At 42.8% G+C, this 24,256-nt stretch overlaps 1 protein-coding gene across 2 annotated transcripts in view; it reads right to left on the bottom strand.

Annotated features, from left to right (window-relative positions):
• Positions 1–24,256, bottom strand: part of BCAS1 (brain enriched myelin associated protein 1) — a 43,314-nt gene that overhangs the window by 5,195 nt on the left and 13,863 nt on the right. The window contains exons 5-11 of one of the 2 annotated variants that reach the window (XM_071572809.1): positions 20,471–20,623; positions 19,928–19,972; positions 16,254–16,388; positions 12,972–13,007; positions 12,481–12,684; positions 8,779–8,946; positions 1,502–1,747 (exon numbers count right to left, since the gene is read on the bottom strand). In XM_071572809.1, the coding sequence (XP_071428910.1) occupies positions 1,502–1,747; positions 8,779–8,946; positions 12,481–12,684; positions 12,972–13,007; positions 16,254–16,388; positions 19,928–19,972; positions 20,471–20,623 (987 nt within the window). The remainder of the gene's footprint in view (positions 1–1,501; positions 1,748–8,778; positions 8,947–12,480; positions 12,685–12,971; positions 13,008–16,253; positions 16,389–19,927; positions 19,973–20,470; positions 20,624–24,256) is intronic. The other variant, XM_071572811.1, reaches the window with a different exon arrangement.

The raw sequence follows: 24,256 nt of genomic DNA, 5'->3' as shown, positions 1-24,256 counted from the left end.
GAGTGGAAGCCAATGCAAGTTGGTTGTTAACTCCAGGTCAGCTCCAACTCTTTGCTTAGCTGAAGCTACAGGAAAATGCCACTGGTTCATGGTGGACCAGGATTTTACCCCAGAACAATGAGGAAGTGGCTGAACTGCTGCTAATCTCTACTGCAGGAAGGTCTCTCTCTTTTATTCTTCATTCCCCTTGTAATATGCCCTTGTTTTGGTGATGCAAATCGCCCTCTGTTGGATACATAGTAATTCTGTGAACAAATGAAACCCTTCTTGTGATGTGGAGAATCATCTACCTCAGAATGAGTCACTCTGGTGTGCATGGCAGTGGCTTTGTGACCCACTGTCCTGATGGGGCTGATTTGCAAATCTGAGTTACTATTTTAATCTATATCACTCGACTTTTCTTCTTGAAGGATTGTTTCTACCCTGATAGCCTTAGAGTAAAAAAAAGGAAGATAAAAAAAGCTGCCCATCTCTCAGGGCAGTCAGATTCACTTGGAATTGCTGCAGGTAACACACACAGCTGCTGAGTTTCTTCGCATCACTTGAAAGTTGTGACAAAGCTTGATTTGCACACAAGATTTCCAAAAGATGCTAAAAATGACCCCACAGAGCTGTGGATTCGCTGTTGCTCTGGCAATATGAGGAAAGAGGTTTAAGTTGCATCCTTGCAATTGATTTATAAAAAGCCTCTTGCCAAGGCTTAAGAGACAGGCCCAGGTCTAACCTGTGCTCCTGTTTCTATGTTGGCCCCTGAATATGGACAGGCAGAAAAATAAATCATCTATTTAATGCTCTGAGGAATCACCAATTGCATCAGTAACACCAAGTTATGGAAACTCAGAAGTTTTGGTGTGCTGAATTCTTTGCTTTCTACATTTCAGGTTTCAAGTGAAGGGGTCATAGCAGATTTAGGCTAAGATTTAACAAAAAGCAAGAAGAAAATATCATGTGTACTTTTTTGGTGCTTTAACTAGTCTATAACTGATTGCTTACACCATGTGCTTATCTTGTGACCACCATGCTGGTTCCCATCCACCCCATTCAAAAACATCAATTCCCTTGACTTTTGCCTTGCAGGGATTTAATTTTTGCAGGGATTTCCTTCTTGAAGGGATATCCCAGCTGCTCTGAAGCAGCAGCTGAAGCACCATCAGGGCAGGCAGGTTTCTCTGGTAAACCAGCCCCACCTCCACTTCTCCTTTATAAACACCCTGTAATTTGTAGGTGGTTCAGTACCTGCTACAGGAACGTTGAGTCATCCCTGTAGCCAAGGCATGAACCCCCAAAACAGGGGTGTGGGAACAATTACAGCTCTCCCACAGCAAGCCCTACCTGTGAATCAGTACCCTGAGGCCCAAGATTTCCCTCCTTTACCCAAAATCTTGATGTTCTTTGGGTGCAGCTGCTGGTGAAGTTGCACTCCCTGGGAGTACAAACAACTTGCAGGCTGAGCACTTAAACAGCTGGGGAATGGCTAAAAAGAGAAGATGAATTAACATACAAGGCCCTTAAAAAACCCTCCCAGGGACTGCCTCTTCTCAGTCTTCTTGTAGGAGGGTTCCTTGGAAGCATCTCCTCCGTTCTGGATGGAGTCGGTGTCCGGCTGCTCCCGGGGCTCTGGCTGCTCCCTGCTCTTCTGCTTGCTCAGCTCCACCGTGGCCTTCTTGTCTTTGGAGCTCTCCTTGCTCTTCTGGCTCACAGGGTCACCCTCAGCAGGGACAAGTGGCTTCTCCGTGGCATTTAATGTCTGCAGCGGTTTCAAACAATGGTTATTTTTAGTGGGAAACACATTTTGAAAGGTGAGGTGTAAATATATTAAAAAATAAAAATGAAAGGCCACCTGGCAGGGAGAAAGCCTGCTGTCCAACAGGGTTTCATTTACAGAGGGTGGGATGAGCTCCTGCAGCCTTGGCTCAGGGAGGGGCTCCCAAGGAGCTGATGGAATTACTTAGACAAGCAAAGACTGAAAGATCAAACCATCTTGCAAAAACCTGCTTTATTTCTCTGTCTCTGCTGAAGCAGGTTTAGGAGGCAGAGAACACACATGGAGACATGCAGAGAGTCACAGGCAGGCACTGCCCACTGAGACTCCTCCAGATTTTGCATCCCAAGCAGTGAAAGCACCCAAAAAATGCAAGGGAAAGATTTGGGAGAGAAAAGAAGCAAAAGACACCATAAAGCAAAGGGTAAAAATAAATCTGCTGCAAAAGTGCAACACTCCACCCAAAAATGAAGAGCACAGGGTTTGGCCCTGGAAGGCCACAGCATCAAAAAGAATTTCAGGTACAACAAGAGACAGCAAATCTTCTAAAGAAGGACAAGAGCACCTATTTATAGTAAAGGAAGAGATTCTGGAACTTGGAGAAATGTGGGATATGTTTGAAGTTCACAGGAGAAAAATCATCTCTGGCAAACAAAGGATCAGACAATGAAACTGTCACTGTTTGGAGAGTAGCAAATGATGATGTTTTGCCTGGAAATCTGTTTGAAAACAGGTTTTTCTCTTTTCTTTTGAAAAAAAAAAAAAAGGCAATGCTTTCTTTATTAACATCATTAAACCAACACCAATTTGCCATGTTGAAAAGCTGGAAATCTTAATCTTCCATGAGAGCACGGCCCAGAGCTTAATACTGTTAATTTTTCCAGCTTTGAGGATTTTACCATTAGCCTTGAGATATTTGGTGTTCTTCTAAAGGTCTGGGGTTTTTATGCTTACATGACAAGCTTGGCTTTTGTTATAAACAAGCCCATTTTTAGATATTGTGATTTCAGAGAAAAAACCTGAAAGCAGAGACTGTGGAGAAGCAGAATGCAAATACAGTTCTTGTATCTATTTTTTAAAATACCCTCAAAACACGCTAATTTTGGGGAAACAGGGATGAGAGGGGGTAGCAATACTTGCCTTTTACACTTGATTCACTTTTCTTCCACACCTAATCTTAAAAAAATCCCACATTTAAATTACAGAACCTGCAACCATTTAATGCAATATTTTGACCAGTAGGCTCAAGTCCTCCAAAAAATACTGAAACTTTTCTAAAGGCCGGACATATGAGGGTATATATTTGTTTACATCTGGATTTGTCTGCTCTTGGAGTGAAAAAATCCAGTCAGAAGGTGGTCTTGGCTCTGGTTCTGCAGGAGGTACACAAAGCCATGGAGCTGGAGGTGGGCAGTGGCCTCCTACACCACCTGGGTGTCAATGCTTTGTTCAAACAAATTCAAGAATTCAGAATAAAGGAGATTTGTCATCTGGGGCTGCAGAGACACCACACTCTACCTGTGTCTTGTTCTCCTCACCTGAGAAAAGAGGCCTTTTTAGAGGCACTTTCGAGTGCCCAAGTGATGCAGGAGCTGCACGAGGATGAGCAGAAAGGCAGATTTGTCTGTCTGACTCAGTTTAACTCAATCTGGGAGCTCTCAGCTGCTGCCCCCTCTGACTCTTGTTTGTCTCAGCTCTCTTTTGAACTGTCTCTTTGGTGCAGTTGCAAACGTGCACATTCAATTCAAAAACAGCCACAGCACCCAAAATGCAGCTCTGAGATGAATAGAGCTGTGAGATCAGATCCCTCTGAGCTCAGAGGTGCCAGAACAACCTCTAACCCTCATTAACACCCTGTGAAATCTGTGCCTTGGCTCTGGGGGTGTAGAATTAGAGTCTCTCTCCCCACACGTGTCTGGTTGTTCACTACTGAGTCAAATCCGAGTGGGATGCAACAGGATTATTTCTATGAGCAGGTTGGGCCTTTGATGTCAGTCAAACAAAACACTTTTTAAAAATATTCATGCTACATTTTCCAGGCAAAATAAGAGGGGAAAAAATTCCTATCAGATAATCTCTTTGAGGTGTTTCATATTAACCTTGAAAGGCAGGAAATTGGCATATTTTATATTGATGGGAGCAGCTCAGGAAATACGGAGTGAAGCCTATGAATAATGAAACATGTTAATGTTTCTTATTCTAAAGAGTGAGCTGCACCTGACAGATTGCTTTTCCTCCCTCAACACTGACAGTGCCACTGAAAGGAAAAAAGAAAAGATGAACAGAATAGAATTTTCCCCATCATGGTACAGGAGACCTTAATCCAAGGCTGATTTTTAAGTGCAAAAGGCAGACTCTGGAATTTCTGCAGATTTTGGATCAGTGCTATGATAAATTTCTGTAGCTTTCAGAATGGCAGTGATGGAAAGTGGAGAAGAATCACAGCATTCCAGAGACACAATTGCATAATTTAAGGAGAGCCTTCCACAAAAATCCCCCCTGCCCCCCCAAAAGTCAACAGCAGATCCAAATCTTCCTTGGGCTCTTCTGTGTAATAAAACTGCTCATTTACACCAGGGCAAAGGAGAGAAGAAGGAAGAACAATAAGAGGACGTACAAAACTGGAAGGAAACTGGCTGCTAGTTAAAAAAATAAAAAGTAGATGCAGGACTGTATCTTTTAGTGTTTTACCCAGATCACTTCACAGAGCTGTTGTATGAAATGAGGAGTAAATGTCACAAGACAAGACTTTCTATATTTGGGCTGCTTTATAGACGTAATTCAGAAAGAATAACCTTGGTGTCATAGGACATGGTGAAAATAGGAAGCATGAGAAATAATTTTACTGTTAATTAAAAAAGAGAAATGCTGAAATGTCAATTTTCAATATAACTTCTATTTTTCTCTTAAAGGAAGTCCTATGTCAATAAAAAGCCCCTATGGTTTATCTCTTATTACTGAATGAGATTCTTCTGAGTATCTTGACTTGCAATAGATGAGGTTTTTGCTCTCACAGAAGGTAGCAATATTTGTGTTTCTAATGAGAACATGATTTCTCTGAAGCATTTTAAAGCCATACAGAATATAATGTAAATGTCATACCCAAAGTTTTGGTTTAGCTTTTATGAACATAAAATGAAAGCAACAAAAACAGAATAAGAAAAAATATTATCATGGCTTTTGTTAAATTGCAGAGTACAGTTTTCATTCTCACTTTCATTTCTCTTTTACAGAGTTTCCACCTAAATGATCTTTCCCTCACAAGACAAGTAAATCAACAAAGTAAAAATAATTCTAACTGTGTGTATTTAGTTTCATTGCCTAAGCCAAGGTACATGCAGAAAGTAAAACAGCAGCAAGAGAGGGGGATAAAACTGATCATAAACTCACTATTTGAGGAAAAGGAACACACCTGGAAAATAGCTTTTTCTTCTTTTAAAAGATCTGATAGCAACCCTTTAAAATATTGTTTAATAGTAAGAACAGGTAAAACAAATAGATAAGGAAAGAAATCAACATGGAGCGCTTTTCTCTCAGTGGTTTTTACATTCCAAAAGGCAGAGTTGTATGGAAGAAGGTGGCAGGAACCCATCACCAAAAGATGAAAAAAATGCAGGAACTTACATGGTGAGTGGGGCCATTTACCCCTTCTGAGCGGGTTGTCCCTCCATCCCCTTTGACTGACTGAAATAACAAAGGGTTACAGGAGCTCTAACTGGATTTGGTCAATAAGAACACACGTGAATCAAGGTTTGATTTAAGGCCACTTTTTAAAACACTAAAACAAACCCAGGCACTTCAGAGACTGCACTGATGTTTTTGAAATACCCACAACCCCAAGGTAGACTTTAGCTGGTTCCTTTCCATGTGATTTTCTCTTGCAAGTCAATTTTCACATTAAGAAAAAATGAGAAACATGAGTGAGGTCTCAGTGGACCTGAGATCATATCAGCACTAAAGAAGGCAGTGCTGTCTTTCCTGCCACTGCAGTTTTCTAGGAAAGAGCTCTTGTTTGCTTTGCAGAGCCAGGTCTGTCTTACAAGATCTAGTGGGACCTCCTCTCTCTTCAGCCATCACACTAAGTGCATGTCCTCTGAATAATTAAAACCCACTCAGCTCTAAAGGTGTATTTTTATATTTTATCATCAGCATCCATTTATTCCCAATTTTTGCTTCCCAGATGATGCCCTCAGTCTATCCCTGTCTCAGTATTGGTCCTCCTTGGTGCCCTCTCTTCCCAATCCAAGCAGACCCTGAGGCTGCAGCACTGGAAGGTCACTCAGAGCAAACCTTGACTCTGAAATACCTTTTTAAGGAACTGTTTCCACCTAGCTTTAAAAGTGAGAAAAACCTGTTTGACAAAACTAGCTGGATGAGTAAATCTTACAAGCTCTGTGACAGTTAAATTAAGGTTTAGTTACAATTAGTGCTACAAGCAGAACCACCAGGAGTAGTGTGTACATTTGTAATGAACAAGTGTGTTCTGTGATATTCTCTTGGGGACTGTGTAAGCCACAGAGCTCAGCAGCAAAGCGTAAAATAAACTCCACAATTTCAGAGAGCCCAAATTTAAATGTCATTTTGCATTGCATAAGTTCAATGAAAACAATGAAAGGATGTGACTTTTGTTCTAAAGATAGATCAGGCGGAATTGTGGTTTTCTGCAGCTTGTAGATATTTAAGTCAAAGCACAACAGTGTCAGCTCAATCCTACAAATGGTATTACTGCAAGGACCCATTTCAGTCCCTGATTTTCCTGTAAACTCACAGAAAATCAATACATGCCAACAGAGGATAGGAAACTAAACTACTCCATGACAATTCATTTCTTTGTGGGGAAAATTCTCTCTGGAACATGTTGCTGAGCCTCTTGTGTGTGTGTGTGTGCGCTCGTGATGCTCTATCTGTGCAAGAGGCTGCAGAACTGGAGGGGAGGAAGCTCAGTGTGGTCTGTCTTTCCACTGCAGGAGAGAAACTCGGTCCAGAGCATATGAAGATGTGCTCTGATAAGATCTACTTTGCATTTCTATTTAGGCAAGTCCTTAAATGCTTTCAGGAAAAAAAAAAAAGTTGATGCTATGGCAGCAGTGTCACCTTTTCCCCCATAAACACCCCACAGAAAAAAATAGCCCTGCTTTAGCCAACCTCTAGTAATCCATCTTTTTATATTTTTAATTTTTTTTAACCAAAAATAGCATAGGAAAGACCTTGAGGTCTAGACAAAGTTCCCTCTTGCCGTCAGCAAGCTGTGATCCCAAGGATATCTCTCTGGAGCACTGCTGACCTCTTATCCTTGCCTGTGGCCACTTGGGATTGCTGCTGCCCAGAGCTTCCCAAACCCCTGCTTTCTGTGGCAACAAGGGGTGGATCAGCCTGTCTTTAAATGGAGGAAGGTGAGGCCAGCCTACACACCTGCTACATTTTCATGAATAATGAAGGAAATTTATGTTGGGACAACATAAAATGGTTATTTCCAATTCCAAATGCTATTTATTATATAAAAGGTTATTTACATTGGGGACTAGGCCAGTACAGGCACAGCAGACAACTTGGAAATAATATTCTATTACTCCAAAAAGATAAACTCTCCTTGAGAACATCCATACCTAACCCTATCTCAGGCCAGTTGTGCTGCCAATAAACCTCCTGACTGAGGACAAAGCTGCAGCCTCAGCTTACAGTTGGCAATTATCTCATTCTGACTAAAAATGCCATTTTACACCCTTCTTATCTCCACAAAATATCTCAAACCAGCCATTTTGAAAGGATTTCTCTTATTTAGATTTGCACCTGTTTATATCCCATACAGGAACTTTCAGGGTGTCCTGAGGGGCTCTCAGACCTGCTCAGCTCTACTGGACGCCTTCAAAGGGGACCTGGGGTGACTAACTCAGGTGTAACATCTCTATCAGGGCACCTGCACTGTCTCTGATACAGCCCACCCTGGAAATAGTAGTCATTATTTCAGCCTTTGGCACTGGCTGTTCACAGGTTGTACCAGGTCTCACCTGGGGGCAGACCCCACAGCTGCTCAGCACACCAGCTTAGAACACGCTGCATTCCCCACATTTCAGTGTTTAAGCTACTCTGATACCCACACCATGTAGCTGCCTGAAAATAAACCAGCACTGATTAAAAATAGAAATATTCCATATATATTTGTAAATCTTGCCAAAATAGATAAATCGCTGTGTACATCCTCAAGGTCTGCTACAATTTTAATCAGAGACATGTTATTTCTAGACTTGGATGATTTTCTTTCTTGGCTACTTTTCTCAGCTGTTTTGAGAAATACTGTCTGACAGTTTGTACACAAATCCATTGGGATAACTTGACACCTACAGCCACAGGATGATACCAGCCACTTGATCACCTCATTGGTTTCCTTCTTCCCTCTGGTCTTCTGGGAAGGGGTCTACTTTATGCCTTTTTTTCCATCTATTAAACCTTTGCAGCAGCAACTGCATCCTTTCACGTGCCAGTTTAGCTAACCTATATAAGCTGCCAAAAAAGAGTTGAGCTACTAAAAATACAACTCCCTGAAGCAAGTGCAGAACTCAACACAGTGCAGAGGTGTTGGACAAACGGGAGATGGGCTGGGACATGGGATCCTTCGGGAGCATCAGCCGGGGGGAAAAGGTTTGTGGGGCTGAGGCTCCCTCGGTGGCCCAGCCCCTGAAGCTCCCTGGGCCAGCTCGGCGGGGAAAGGGCCACCGGAGCCCCTGGACGGGCGGGGAACGTTCCGGCAGAAGCCGCGAGAGGGAGATGCAGGACGGGGAATGCGCGGGGGGATGCGAGAACGGGTCACGGCCGCGCATCCCTCCGCCTCGGGCCATCCCTGCATCCCGCACCTCGCGCGTCCCTGCATCCCTCCGCCTCGGGCCATCCCTGCATCCCGCACCTCGCGCGTCCCTGCATCCCTCCGCCCCGGGCCATCCCCGCATCCCTGCATCCCCGCGCCCGCACAGACGCGGTAGCCAAGGATTTTCCAAGAATCGCCCCCATCCCTCGCTTACCAGCTTGAAAAACTTCCTCAGGTTCGCCTTGGGGGTTTTGCTTTCCGCTCCTCGGGGTTTCACTTCTGAGCCCTCAGGGCTCTTGCTCTCGTCCCTGTCAGGAGCCACCGCTTCGAGAGACGCCTCTGCTTTCTCATTGCTTACGGGCTCCGCTTCCTCCGATGCGTTCTGGGGTTGGGAAACGTGAGGAGAGGGGAATAAACAGCCCGACTTAAGATCAGCGAGGATTTGCTTGGGGTTTTTTAAAGATGTTACAATCAAAGTGCTGCAGCACTGCAGTGAGTTGGCACGTCAGGAACAAATGCATGAAAACATCCTCTGCTTCCCTGATCTCTACCTGTTGCTTCAGGAATCTGAGTCATCCCAATTCAAAAAAGTAAATAAGTGTTAAAATTGCACCAGTTCAGATAAATTGAAGAAATAGCCTTTCTGGTATTGCAGCATCAATTCCCAGACACAAGAATCTAGATTTGATTCCAATTTTAAAAGAAAATTTAAGTGAAATTACATACAACAATACATGTCCTGAATAGATCACACTCGGATAAAAACAGTAAATATCAGTAAGATCATACCCAGGAGTTTGCACACAAAAGCAGAAATAGGGTCAATTACCACACATAATGGATATTATTAATTGTTAAAACTGTATACCATCATACTTAGTGAAATACAGGAATGCAGTATCACAGCCCCAGCATTCTCAGGCTGGTCCCATCTATGTCACCAGCTCCTCTTCCCAGTTGCACAGATATAAATGACTTCTTGAGGTACAAGGTAGTTAAGTAGCTCATCTGTTACTTCACCTAATTCCATGGGTCACAGTCACTCTCTCTGATGGCTCTGACCTCGTCTGAGTTCAAGAAAAGCCCCTGGATACTCATCAACATGGCCTTTAGAGAAGGACTTTGGGTCCCACTGAGCTTTTGTGAATTACTGGAAAGTTCCTTCTATTACAATAGTCCTTCAGCTGGAGCCGTGGGGTTTGTACATTCCTCTGACACATGGATCTCCACAAGATTTGTGATTAATCTCCAGCATGTCTCATTCCACAGCCTTCTCCAGGCTCTCCTGGAACACTCAAGAGTGTTTAGCTGAGCCAGACCTGGGCAGAGCAATCTAAATAATGCCACCTTAATCACCTTCCCCCATTTACTGGCCTGCTTTAATCAGATAAATATGAAGCATCACATTTCTCTCCCCTGATCAAACATCTACAAGACCTTGAAACCAGCTTTCCAACACAAATATTGGAAATTACTAACTGGAATTTTCTATCAGTATTCCTTATTAAAACAAATGCTGTCATGACAAACATTTGAGTAACAGTTACGAAAATTCTTGTGCAGACTGCTCAGGAAATGGGGCAGACACAAAGTGGTTCCCAGCTGAGAAGCTGAATAAGGACTTTTTGCTTTTTCCTTTCCATATTTATTCATCTGTAGTAAGAGCAGCAGCATCAACTCTAATGTGTTGACAGGCACTTCATTAGTTCACTTTGAAGGGCAAGCTCATCAGAAGGTGGATATTTAAGGGATCACCTGGAAAGAGAAGCTGGATCTCAATCCTGGATCTACTGAGTGTTGTGGTGGCTGTTTGTTAGTTCAAAAGGCAAATTGGTGCTGACTCTGAATTATCCACCTATTGGAACAGCTGCCAACTTCAAATCTCTGTCCCAGCAAAAGGACAATGCACTGAGGGTGCCAGAAAGAGAAAATCAGTGCAGAACAAAGCCCAGAGAATCTTCAAGTTGAGCCGAGTTGGAGCCTAACCTGTAGTCTAAGGATTTCTGGGTTTTTGTACATCTATCCTCATTTTTTTTAGCTTCGAGCTGACTGGCTCCCCAGGGTCATTCATCAAAGGAAATACAATGTTATTGTCTGTCAAGAAGACTCAGTAAGGCAACATCAACACTTACATGAAAGCATTCAATGCCCAACCAAACAGATTTTTTCTTTTTTTTTTTTTTTTTAATTCTAAGGACCAAATTCACTTCTCTACTGCAGAAATTCAATCCAAAAAACTTGCAGAAATTTTGGTCTCAACATGATTCCAGACCCAAGAAGTTCTAAGCAAGAACAGGCTTGTTTTTCAGAGTTCAGGTTTCACTTAATACTGTGATTCAGTGCGTTTGTGTAAGTGCTTCAACCACCCCTTAATGTTTTTGGCAGCAACAAAAATCTGCTTGTAGAGAATTCTCCACAAAACTTTCTATTCCATAAGCAGCTGATGATGATGTAGAAGAAAATAAATGCAGTGCTAGCAACTAGCAGGAATGCAAGAATTTTTGGACAAAGTTTATACTCCTGAGGTGTTCAAGATTCCAGAACTCAACATGCAGATTGTTACAAGGTTAAAGAGTACAGAGCAGGTACCAAGACCTAATTTATCTCTAATATCAGATCCAAGGGGCTGGTGTTCACTGTGGGCAGTAAAACATCTATAACTACTTTGAGGTATTATTTCAAAATAAGGGCTTGAAATCTTACTAAAACCTTATCAGATTCTTTTTTTTTAAACCATCAACACCAATTTCTCCCCCACAGGAGTGATTTTCACTCTTTTTCTGCAAGAAAATCTTGCCTTCTTATATGTTTTTTTTTCTTTTTTAAAAGACTGTGTTACTTCATTATGAAAATAATGAATTCAGACCAGATTTATTACTGTTGTACATTGAAACTACACAAAACAGTCTGCCAGGAGGCCTCTTCTTTCCCCTTATTTCATCCTGATATTCAGCACACATCCTGCTTCCCAGCTCTGTTTTCAAATAAGCCAGACTACTCAGAGTAGGATTCTGTAGCAATAACTATATAAAATCTCTCCCTCTTCTTCCCAACTTCCTTCTCATTCCAAGTACCTGATTCACTCAGTTCCCCAGTAAATTAAGGCCCAAGTAAGAATTGTTGCAAGCTTACATTGTTTTCATGCATATTTACTCTGTAAATATCTAACCACCTTTTCTTTTTAAACATAAGTAACATATCAAAACGGTATCAGTTGGTAAAACACAGCACAAGAAGCTGTAGGGCCACTCAGCAGCATCTGGGTGTTTGGAAGCAGTTCATTTTGGGGATTTGGACTTGAACAGAAGCCCAGAAAAGCAGTTATTCAACATACAGTGATTCAGTAAAGTTTAATACAGCCCTTCTTTCAAATGAAGTGAGGAAAGAATAAACCTTCAGCTTATAAACCATGAGGATCATGGAAACAGGAACTGTGTTTTCAGAGTTAGTCCTAATTTTAGTTAAAATCATTACTTAACCTGAGGAATAATGTGTCTTCCCAAGCAGTTGGGTTCCCAGACTTAAAGACTCATGTGCTCTGTCACAGAACGTTGTCTACTGAATAAGAATCGATTCACCAAATTCCAAGTTTTCAAACATTTAGAACTAAAACAGTTGCCATAAAAAAGAAATTGGGGCTTATAGTCATATCTCTGTTAAAGATATGATTTGGTAGAGAATGCCACTATCTCAGGGGGATTTTTAACAAATGTGTTGAATTGACAGAGAACAACATTCCTTGTTGCACATAAACAGCACAATGCAAGACAGGTGTGTGTTTGGATGTGCATCTGTTGTTTAGCACTGGGAGCTACTCCCCTGGGCAGGGGGCACTGCCTTGCTCTGACTGGGCTTGGCAATAACTCTGCATGGAGATGGAGCCGTGGCATGGACCAGCTCCCCAGTCCACACTCACCTTCTTCCAGAAGAGCTTGCTCAGGGGCATAGGAGTGGCTGATGGTTTCTCCTTCCCTCCCTCCCTGGGAGCTTCACTGGCTGCCCCCTGAGGGGGGGCTGCAGCCTCAGGAGCCTTTGGGTTCTGCTTTGCTGTCGGTGGCTCTTGGGAGGGAGGGACGTTTTTGTCTGACTTTGCAGAGGGAACAGGCTGCGGCTCAGGGCTCTGAAAGGAACGTGGGCACACAGGTTATTGTGGAGAGCAAGATACTCACAGTGTTTTCAGGCATCGCCTGGGACAGGTCACACAGGTAACAAGGTGCATCTCTGCCCTTCCAAATGAAGCAACACCTTGAACAGGCAAAGGAAGTGACACAGCAACCCACCCCTCGTAACAGAGAGGAGCAAGTGATAAAGGAATTAAAGCACTGTCTTAGAGACTAAAGATGACAGTGAGAGTAACTCCCTTTTGCCCACGTTATTCACACAGAGAACTCAACTCATCCCACTCACTTTGGTGTTGGTTGTCTGTTGGGTCTCTTTTGCAGCCTGAAGGGAAACAAAACACAAAGACAAGTCTGTCTGAGGCAATGTCAGTGCTCACAGTTCAGGAATTGTCTGTGACACAAATTATTTTATTTTTAGTGAATGTTTGGGGAAGTCCTGGCTCCTGCAACCATGGAAACTGATGCCAGGCTGAGGCAAGGCTTCCAGAGGCACTGCTGGATCCCATCCTTTTACCTGCATTGCTTTGTGCTCATAAGTCCTGAACTTGTTCTTTAAAAAGGTGTGTGTATCTCTGCATTCCAACATTCCATATATTCCCTTTCTGCCTAGGCAAGACATTACATCAGGGTTCTGAGACATTCACAGAGATTTTTCTGCACCAGGTCCCTGTGCATCTTCCAGTGCACATTTACACACCAGAGCTGGGTGTGTTCCCTGGGGGAGCCACACACCAGTCAGGGATGTGCTCATGTCACCTTCAGAGGGGCAAGTTTTGCTTTATGGGACACAATATGGTTAGTGGCAACCAAGGGCACACAGCAGTCATGGCTTTGTAATTGGGGACAGGAGTTGCAGCTCCACAAAGAGAAGCTCTGCTGGTGCTGGAGGTTGGTTTAACCCATCCACTCACACTTGTGGGCATTGAGTGGGATTTAGTCTTTTCATACAATCATAGAATAGTTTGGGTTGGAAGGGACCTTAAAGCCCATCCTGTTCCAGCCCCTGCCGTGGACAGGGACACCTCCCACTGTCCCAAGTTGCTCCAAGCCCCATCCAACTTGGCCTTGGACACTTCAACGGATGGGGCAGGCACAGCTTCTCTGCCCAACCTGTGCCAGGGCCTCCCCACTCTTCCATGGAGGAACTTCTACTGTATATATAACCTAAATTTCCCTTCCTGCTGCTTGCAGCAATTCCCCTTTGTCATGTCACTTCATGCTCTCGTAAGAAGTCTCTCCATCTTTTGTAGAAACCTCAATGGGCAGTGATGGGCCTCCTGATTTCATCAAAACAGACAAACCCAGGAGGGATCCAGTTTTCTCAGTTCCTCCTTGGCCAGTGGTACCCCAACATGTCAGCCTTCACACCCAGCAAAGCTCATGCTGAAGAAGCATTAGCTGAGCTGTGGATAGAAAGATCAACCAGCCATGAACTGAGCCCAGCAGCCCTGGGCTGCCACAGGCTTTGGGGAGTTCTTGGAAGAACAGGTGGGAGTTTATCTTGCAGGAGCCAGGCTCTTTGTTGTGGTCAGGTCTAATTAACAGAATCCAGAGCAAGTGGTAAGAACAAGCAGAATGCCATGGCTGGCTCAGCACTAGTGCTGAAATAAGTGATTAACCCTTCTGTTCTGGGTAAAAATGCCATAAATCAGCAGTTATACTGCAACACTGGCATGAAATGCAAGGCAAAGACACACGGATGGGACTGAAAGAGCAGAAGGAGGCTCAGGTATGGAATCCACCCACACTCAGCTGAGGTCAAGTGGCCAAACCACGGTGTGTTATGGGTTTACATCAGGTTGTATGTTACTGTTTGAACACAACATTCAGGAGTTTCCTTAAAGTTAGTATTCATAACACAGGAGGCTGAAAAACAATGTTTCTGTTAAACTAATAACCAATATAATCTTAATTAATGTTCAGAGATTTTTATCTTGGAAAGCTTGTAAAGAACTTTCAGAGGAGACCGTGAGGTGCTTAAAATGAAATATGAACAAATATATTAAAATGATAATTTCTAATAAAGGAATTTGTTACCTGTTGGTCAGTTCACACATCATGGTAAGGCATTTCAGATGAAAAGATATAAACTATGGTGTTTTTTAATTAGACTTGGTAACTTCATGTCCTGCCTGTCACATGACTGCTCTGACTTGAATTGCCACTCTCAATCAGCCTCACAAGCCAAGTGTTGGCACCATTTTCATCCGTCCCCTTTACTCTTATTATGCCATAAATTCTATCTCAGTTATTGCTTCTGCATTTTGTATGTGAAAAGGAAACTGTGAAAATAAATTTGGAAACAAGAAAAAGCTGTTTTAAAAGTAATGACATTTTATAAGACAGACTTTATTGGTGTAAAAATTTAGTGCTCTTGCTTTCCTTAAAGACAACTGCTGTCACTCCAGACCATAACTTTTTAAAGTTCCATTAACTATTCCAATGAAAGCCAATCATCCCTCCCTACAGCTCACTGCAAGAGTTTGAATTGTTTCAGAAGAGCCTTAAAAAAAAGCACTAGAGGGGTTTGCTTTTTACCAAGGAGCCCTAACTCGTTATGAACAAGTAATTCATATTTTAACTGCATTAAATATCAAAACTATTAGCTATCAACATATATAAGAGATCTAAACTTTAAGCTGTTGGCATGAATTGCAGACTTAAAACACATTGGGAATATTAATATTCCTTCAGCAACATGCAGATGATTTCTCTCAAAAATGTGACAGTGGAAAGAACATTTCTGTTTTGAAAATGTGTTTCAGAACTCCCTTTGACTTGTGCCCTTGACTATAAAGCCCCCTACTCACCAGAAATTCCATGTGGGTGTTTTGAGTGAACATTAAATATTAATTACTTGCCTCCCCCAGTGAAAGGGTCTCTGCTCCTGCATTCTTTGGGCTAAAAAGCTACAGTTCTCTGTGGTTTTTTTAGTAAAAAGCTGATGTCCTCTGAAACAACTCTTCACTTGAATGTGCGTTTTAAACACTTTAAAATATCCTCCAAAACCAGATTTTTCCCCTTCAAACTTGGACTCCAATTGACAATTGCTTTCTTGTTTTCAGTGAGAAATACCTATTTCTGAAGGAAATTCAGTGTTCCAGCCTTCTCTGTGCCCCATCAGATGCCCCAATTTGCCAGTTTTAGCCTCGTGATGGTGCACACTGATGATCTTAAAGCCTGAAATGCAGCTGGACTGAGCTCTGCAGTTTGTCCTACAGTTGCAGGCTCTGAGCACATCTACACAATTTATTGTTTGTCAGCACCTTTTGGGTTTGCTTTTAGTGGCCAGGGAGCTTTAGTCAGTGTTAGTAAGTGGAAGCACAGAGCAGGGAAGGGGAGAGAAGCTGTTCCAGAACCCTGAGGTCACAGATGGCCCAATGAGGGAGATGTCTCTTGTGAGGATGGTTTTCATCCCACCTGGCCCAGAAATGCTCAGGCAGCAGTTCCAGAGCACTGCACATCTGGCCAGATGCTGCTTGGAGTCACCAATTAAACTGCTTCTCCCTCTGACAGGAGCCATCTGTTACTGCTCAGGGCTCTGCTCCTGCTGGAGGTCCATACCAACCTTGTGCCTAAAGAGTTTACTAAAGGTGCCGTGGCCCAGCTTGGGGCTCTCTGCCTTCTTTTTCTTGGCTCCCTTGGTTGGGGATTCTGCCTTCAGAGCAGGCTGCCCACCATGGCCCTTCTCTGCTTTGGAGCCCTTTGTGCAACAGCAGTTGAGCACTTATTGCAGAGTTATTTGGTTCACAAAAGACATTCAAACACTCACACATGTAGTGTTAAAGGCAATCATCTCCTTTTCCCCCTGTACATATACTCTTTTTTCTGAGTAATTACTTAGCTCTCCTTAGACTTTCTTTCACATGAGGACTGACATAAAAGCTAAGACAAACCACTTGATTCCAAATTAGATCATGATTTTCCCTCCAAAATATCCATTACATTGAAACCTAAACCTCACAAAGACTTCTGTATTTTCAATTCATGAGTAAGCAACTAAATTTAGGACTTACTTTAAAATAGAAAAATACACAAGTCTTTGGGAAAACCTTCATTGTTTTTACTGGAGTATAAGGTGGACTCCAAGATGTTTTGCATAATGTATTATTTAGAAAAGGGCAGTATGAATATTCATGATATATGCTGCATAAAATATTTCAAGTTTGCACTAATGGTAATGAAATTAGTTAAAAATGAAAATATCAAAAAATGGTAATGAGGCTGATATTGAAAGCTTGGACTGAGCTCTGCTTCCTTTTAATTCCATTCTAAACATCTGCAGGAGGCACTTGCTTTGGGAATCATTGCCCACTGCTGTTGGAGACTGGATCACTAAAAACTAGGCAGCACATTGAAAAATCCACTACAAATAAAATAAAAACACACTGATAATCTGTATGAGAAAAAACTCCCAGTGCCAGCAGTTTTTACAGAGTGGCAGGAGCCTCCCTGCAGCTCAGAACAGACCAAACTACCTGCAGAGGGGACAGTGGGGCCTTGCATATGCATGACTTTGCTGTAAGTCTACTATGTTTTAGATAAAGTGTTCCATTTTACTTTTCACAGCCCTGGAAAACATTTTTTCATCCTAACTCCAACACTCCAAGTTACTACTGGGGCCCATTGTCCCCTCAGTCTTCAGCATAACCCTCTGGATTCCCCAGTGCAGGAAAACCTGAAGTTCTCATGTTGTGAACAAAAGGGGTTTTTCTTTCCTTCCTTCCCTACTATTTCAGTAACAAAAACAAAGGAGGGAGACACAAACAGAAGTATCCAGTGTTGCTCAACTGACTTCAACACCCAACCAAGTTGAAAGAAGAGGCCGTTCTATGGTACTGCAAATGCACATATGCCCATAACATGTGACCAGTCACAAATAAAATCAGAGACTCATGGAATGCTTTGGGTTGGAAGGGACATTAAAGATAATTTCATTCCTCCGTCTGCCACTAGCCCAGGTTGCTGAAGGTCTCAGTGTCACATTTTAAAGCACTAAGATGCCTGGCACAAAGGAGGATGTAGGATTATTACTTGCAACTTGTTTGTATCCTGGACTTCTGATCTCCCTCAGACAATTTATTTACTGATTTAGTTAAGAATCAAGCCAATATATAGTGAAGAACTACAAATTTTAAAAGTTATCTGTCAATGACAAATGACTCAGGTGTCAACCCACCAAGTATTTAGCTTGTTCCTTTGCCAACTTTGTTCTTTTCTTTTACACTTGAACAAGGCAAAAAAACCAAAAAAACTCCACCCCCAAAAAACCACCCAAAAACCCCTAACCAGTTCCAACCAGCAAAAACAGCTTGAAAATGAGTTGACAAAACTTTCCAGAAATTATGGAAGTATGAAGAGACCCAAACTCCAAAGAAGCAATGAGCCTATAGAGTTTACAACATGAATCACAGAATATACTGAGCTGGAAGGGACTCACAAGGATTATCAAAATCCAACTCCTGGCCCTGCACAGGACACACCAACAATACCACCACGTGCCTTTTGGGGCTGCCCTGTGCAGGGACAAGCATTGGAGTTGTTTAGCAGAGTAGGAGGGAAGGTCCAGAGTCCAGGATGTGACACACACAAGCACGTGAGGGTGAGATCCTGGTCTCAAGGTTGTGCCCTCCCTCAGTGCAGTCACCATCTGCTTTGTGCTGTGAAGAGGCTGTGGCCAGCCACATCTAGACTGGCCCTTTTGTCCTGCAGTATCCTGCATAATTTTCATCATTCCCAAATGCAGACTGACATGGCAACACCTGAGGGTCTGCCCCACAGAAGGGTCGGCTCAGGGATCTGGGGCAGATCTTTGAACAATTTCTTGGTTTGCTTCAACTTGCAAAGGCTCAGTTCCTGCAGGGAAGTGACTCTGCTCTCACTCCTGTGTTTACACTGATGGAGTGACACTCATTAAGGGTGTGCCCAGGCTGCTGGAGGCACACATGGCTTCACCCAGAGGCTCTTCCATCAGACGGTGGTGGGCACTGAACAGGCTCCCCAGGGTTTGGTCACAGCCCCAAGGCTGCCAGAGCTCCAGGAGCCTTTGGATGATCCTCGATGGGACAGTGTGGGATTGTTGGAAGATGCGTGCAGGGCCAGGGGTTGGACTGGATGATCCTTGTGAGATCCAACTGGAGATATTCTATGATTCTATGACTCAAAGGCACAGGAGCCTCCCAAGAGCCCCACAACACTTGGGAGAGGCTCAGACAGCACCAAGGCCCAAAGCGCCATCTTTGCCATCGAGGCACAAGTTATTTCTCAGGGGAAAAAAATACTATTACTCTATCAGCTGAAAAATCTGCAGCTTTTCTATATGACAACTGATAAACTAACCTTTTAAACATATTCCTCCTTTAACAAAGTGAAAATGTCATATCAGGAAGATAGTGAAGATAAAGGAATTCCTAAGAAACTCCCATTCAGCCTCTGTATAATGAATTTGCATATCCTGCTAGTCATCTGGGCTTATTTCCCCTCCCAGGTGTGATAACAAACCAAACCCAAACAGCATATTTGTTTCCAATTGGAGCAGCCCAGCACCAGGAGTCACCTGTTCCAGCAGCACCTGATAAACCAGGTGTGTCAATGGGACCGAGCAACTGGATTTGTCAGGAGCTGTTGAAAGAGCTGCAAGTCTCTGAACCAGTGCAGTTGGAGAAGTGTATTTTCTGCATGGCTTGGGAGACAGCCCTGGTTTGATGATTTTTGGAGTGGTTTCAGAGTTATCAGGGTGTGATCCCCCATGTCCTCAGCAAGCTTTCTGCAAAGACTGACCATTGGAGAAAATAAAACGACTAAAAAAATGAGATAAAAATGTTGTGAGTTTAGCTACGTAATATCTACATGTAAAACATCATTTTTGGGATTCTATTCTTTGTCTCTTATCACAGTGCAAGAAGAGCTTCTGCTCTATAAGCAAATGGAGTTTCTGTGGACTCCAGAGGTTTTCGCTGCAGAAACCTGAAGTTTTTGACCAAAAACAAGTCAGAGCAACAACCAGAAGTTTTACCAAGTCATCATCAAGCTTGCAGAAAATGCAGAAATTCTGATTTTGATTGTAACAGATGATATGAGAAACTGCACTGGTTATTCTCATCTTCCTTTCAAATTTATTCAGGGGAAAAATATTTTGAACTACTTCAAATTACATCAATTGTGGAAAAAACAACACAATGAAGAGAAAATACTTGTGTCAGAAATATCCAGTGCCCAGTAGTGAGTGAGGAGTCTGCCTACCTTGTCTTCAGAATCACTTTTGGCTTCAGCTTTGCTTGGGGAGACCTTAAAAGTATTTAAGGAAAAAACCAGTCACTGCACTCAGCCTTTCAAAAGATCTAAAAGATCATAATCAGCAGGTTTTTGCAGCACTAAGGTAAAAATGTAAGTTTTCCCCCATGAGAGGAAAGCAATATTTGTAAGCTAAGCATTTAAGAGTTTAAAATCAATGGCTAAAATGAAAACTGCCTGGACCAAATATTTACTATTCAAGTTTAGGCATCAATTAATAAAAAAATGAACTTAGAGATGGCATAAAAGATTTCTTTCCTGCAGAAGATATTTAACACAGCTAAATACTTCCAGGTCTACAAGCATCTATTTAGAATTAAAAGGTTCCAGAGCAGGTGCTCATCATTTGATTATAACTGTGCTGGACGTACACATCTCTCACTTCATCCCTCCCCAGTGCCCATGACAGCAAACATATACATTTAGCTCATGTTCACACGGGATTTTTAGGAGCAATTTAAAGCATAAAGAACTAGAAAGGCAAAAGCTTACCAGTGTTTTGAGGAAGCTCATGACGGAGTTGTCTCCTGCAGCAGCTGCCTGGGGGCTGTCCTGCCTTACCTCTGCCTTCTCAGCCTGAGCAGCAGTGGCACTGGTGACACCTGCAGAGGCACGTAGGTCCTTTGGGTTGCAGTCATCTATCTCCTAAAAAAAGGGGGCAGAGATTCCTCAGCCCTGGCTTGCCTGAGTTCCACTGGAATGCAAAAGTAACTTTTGTGACTTGCATTATGTTGCTCGGAGTCACAACCCTAATTCCAACCATACTTCCCCAGCCTACATACTGAGAACAATTGAGCATTTATACATCTCCTTCCCCTCTTCTCTAATACATTCAGCATTGGCTGTTGGGTGGGGGAACATTGTTCTCAGCTACCAAGTACAACAAACACAGATCTAGTCACACACAGCATCTCAACCACCACTTTTCTCTTTTCAAGGCCAAACTTGTGAAGAATGGGAATAAAAGCTGAGATTTTGGCCTTTGACGGCGCAGTGTCTGATCATACCATGCAAAGATTGCAACTGATACACTCTATTTTGCCATTCCAGGAACAATTTTTATCTAGCAAACACAAGCCTGACACAGATTAAAAGAAGGAAAAGGGCAACAACCCAAAGCAGTTTGTCTGGGCCAGGTGGAACTGCCTCCTCTCTTCATGGAAATGCAGTTCCCAGAGCCCAGGAGGAGTTTTCCAGTGCTCAGACCTCACAGGTGTGCAGTATTAAGTTACTCATTTTTCATTTGGACACCTAAAGAAGGACTAGTTTGGGCACTTTTTCCTTGAGCCCACACAGGTAAACTCAACACAAGTGTTGTGCAGAAGAGAGAGCAGCTTGAGACAAGTCCTCATGTCCCATCCAGCATTTCTTGTCTATTATATTTCAATAGGTTTTTGTTTGTTTTGTTTTGTTGTTGTTTTTTTACTGGGAAAAGTTAAAATAAAGTTGGAAATTAAAATTAAATGGTGATTAAAATTGCCAAAATATCTGCATGACATTTGCAGAGGACTAGGTCACTAGTGGAGGGAGTTGACTAAAGATGCATAACTGGTTTCAAACTTCAGAGGAACAGAGTGCCATCAGGAAAGCTAAGCATTGAGTGGTCAGTCTTCACACAGCATTTAGGGAGTCAAAATACACAAGGTTTTTTCTGTTTACTTCTCCACCCACCATTTCTTTTTGCCCAGGGAGAATCACAGCACAGTCAGTGGTTGAGAGCCTCAACTATTCACAAGTTTCTGACAAGGGTCTAACAGCATTTTGTCCAGCTGCCAGTCACAGCCCCGAGGGCTCCAGGAACAATCTGTGCCCTGCAGAACACGTGTGGCCACAGCAGCCCCTCAGCCAGGCCTGGAATGTAAAGAGCTCTGCTCCTGTGACAAATGCTGGCTCTGGTTCAGATGTTCAAGGGCCAACAGAGGCATGAGGCAAGAGATCAGAGAAGCAGGAGGCAGAAGCTATGTTGCTAAACAAAACCAGCTTCATAGCTGAAGTACTTGATGCCATCAAACTCTTTACTACTTGATGCTATCAAGAAAAAATAAGCAGATTTTCAGTATAACAGTCACAAGCCTGAGCCCTGGTGTTGGGCTGCACTGGAAGAGGAAGGGAGCTTTGCTGCACAGCTGTTTCCAACTGCAGACACCAGCTGGGGCAGCTCCAGAGGGGACAAGAACCACCTCTGGCAGCACTGGCTGGGCCAGGGCATCTCCTGGAAAGCCACTGCAGATCTTGAGGCCCGGCACCATCCAAAAATCCCTGACTCCAGAGCACAAATGTGCCCAATAACAGCCCCCCAACAGCATGAGTATTCCCACTCCAGGATTCCCAATCCAGGGCTGCCCTCAGCTACCGAGATACAACTCCAGTATGGACTTGGACAGATGCTGTGATCCATCCTGTGCTCCCATGGGAATGCTGCTGCAGGAAGGAGTACAAACTCAGGCCACCAGCATATAAATCAGGAGGGATAATGCACAGTCCTACATTATCAAGTTTTCAGAGCCACAGAATCACCACAAAAGCCTCGGCAGCAGCTTCTTGTGCAAAGCCCTGGGGGCAAATAATAAAAGAAAGTCTGGAAATAACAGAAAGTCAGTATTAGAAGTTAACAGATCCTATGTAAATGTTCAATTCATCTCTCTGTGAAGCCAAATTTGGGGGTAATAAACACCTTAAATACTTATACTGTAGTTTCAGTTCAGTCATCAGAAAAAAACATATCAAAAGAATGTATTCCTGCCAGCACTTTTGTTTGCATGAATCATGGCTCAGTGAAACATTTCAGGCATATAATTTATCTTTTCTTTGGCTTACATAGTAAATGCTTCATGAATTCATGAATTCTGCCCTTGTTTTAATTATGCTGTGTTCTGAATGTAGTTTTGTAGACCACAAAAATAAAGAGTGGTTCACCAAACACAGAATGTTTGTGCAGCTCTTAAGCTACAACTGTGGAGCCTCTCTCTTACTTACCAGCAATGCTGTTTGTTTTGTGTTGGCACTCAATGCAGGGAAACTTTGCTTTGCTTTTAGCTTTTACAGATACTACGAGTCATAATCCACCAAAAAAAAAAAGAAAAAAGGAACTGTTGGCAGCATTATCTGGATTTTTAATATGATTATTTAGTAACAGTTTGTAGTCACTACAGTAACAGTAATTAAATTAGACTCGATCACTCTCCCATCCTGCATGAGAACTAGAAACGTTAGAGGGAACAGAACATAACTGTGCTGCAAGGCAGAGCCACAGCCTTGGTTTTAGCAATGGACTTAAATTTGGCAACATATTGGAGTGTTTAGTTGATAAATTTTTCCTTGAAAAGGTCCTTCACTCCTCTGTGCCTCCAACATATTTTCTGTTTCATGTTTGAAGAACAAAATACAGAATTATAGTTCAGAAATTCAAGGATAAGGTGAAAATTCAGTCCCTGCCACTTATTTGCACTGAGTGACATGAACCCTGATTTTGTGAGTGCTCAAGGATTTTCATGATACAACTTCAAGCACACACAAGATGCACAGGTACTTCTGTCACCCAACAGACCTGCCCTCAAGCAGGTCCCCAGGCACCAAAAAGCTGCTATTGTGGGTTGGGATCCCGAGACACTCAACACCAAACATCCTCCACAGCTGAGGAGTGCCTGGAATGTCCAGGTTAGTCCCATTAGTGAGGTCCAGGATGTGGGCAGGTACAAGAGAACTGGAAGATATCTCCAAATCAGTAAGAATTAGTAAGAAAAATGGGCAGCACTGATATAACAAAGCTTGATCTGAAGGAACAGTGTTTCCAGGAGCTGTTGGAACTGGCAGAATAACAATTGTATGATCTTGCCCTGGTGGCTGTTCTTACAGCACTGGCTTCCCTGAGCTTTCAACATGGCTATTTGCTCCCAGCAAGTGTCTAACTGACTTCTGGCTAAAACTCCTCCAGATTGTTATTTCATTAGAGTTTCTCACTGTTTTACTTCAGCAGCACCAACTGTGGCCTTTCACACTCAACAGTGTGAAAACAGTGTCACTGCAATGAGAGCAAAATAGGAAATGTGAATTTTGCATTTGGTTGTAAAAGTAACAATTCCTGCAAGCCACAGGGAAAACTTACTGTGTGTGTTAGACAAAAATATCTGCAGGAATTTACAGCGTTGAAAAGCTTCCTTCTCACAGGCTGCCACAGGCACCAGTGTACAATGAACAGATGATTCATTCTGAACTATCTACCCTATTCTGTTTAGGTAGTGAATGACTTCATATTCTGCCTGCTGGAGACTATGGATT

This window comes from Pithys albifrons, chromosome 18, assembly GCF_047495875.1.
Source record: "Pithys albifrons albifrons isolate INPA30051 chromosome 18, PitAlb_v1, whole genome shotgun sequence".
NCBI classification, from domain to species: Eukaryota; Metazoa; Chordata; class Aves; order Passeriformes; family Thamnophilidae; genus Pithys; species Pithys albifrons.
Note: the sequence above shows the minus strand (reverse complement) of the source record. Positions and strands in the feature narration are given on the sequence as shown.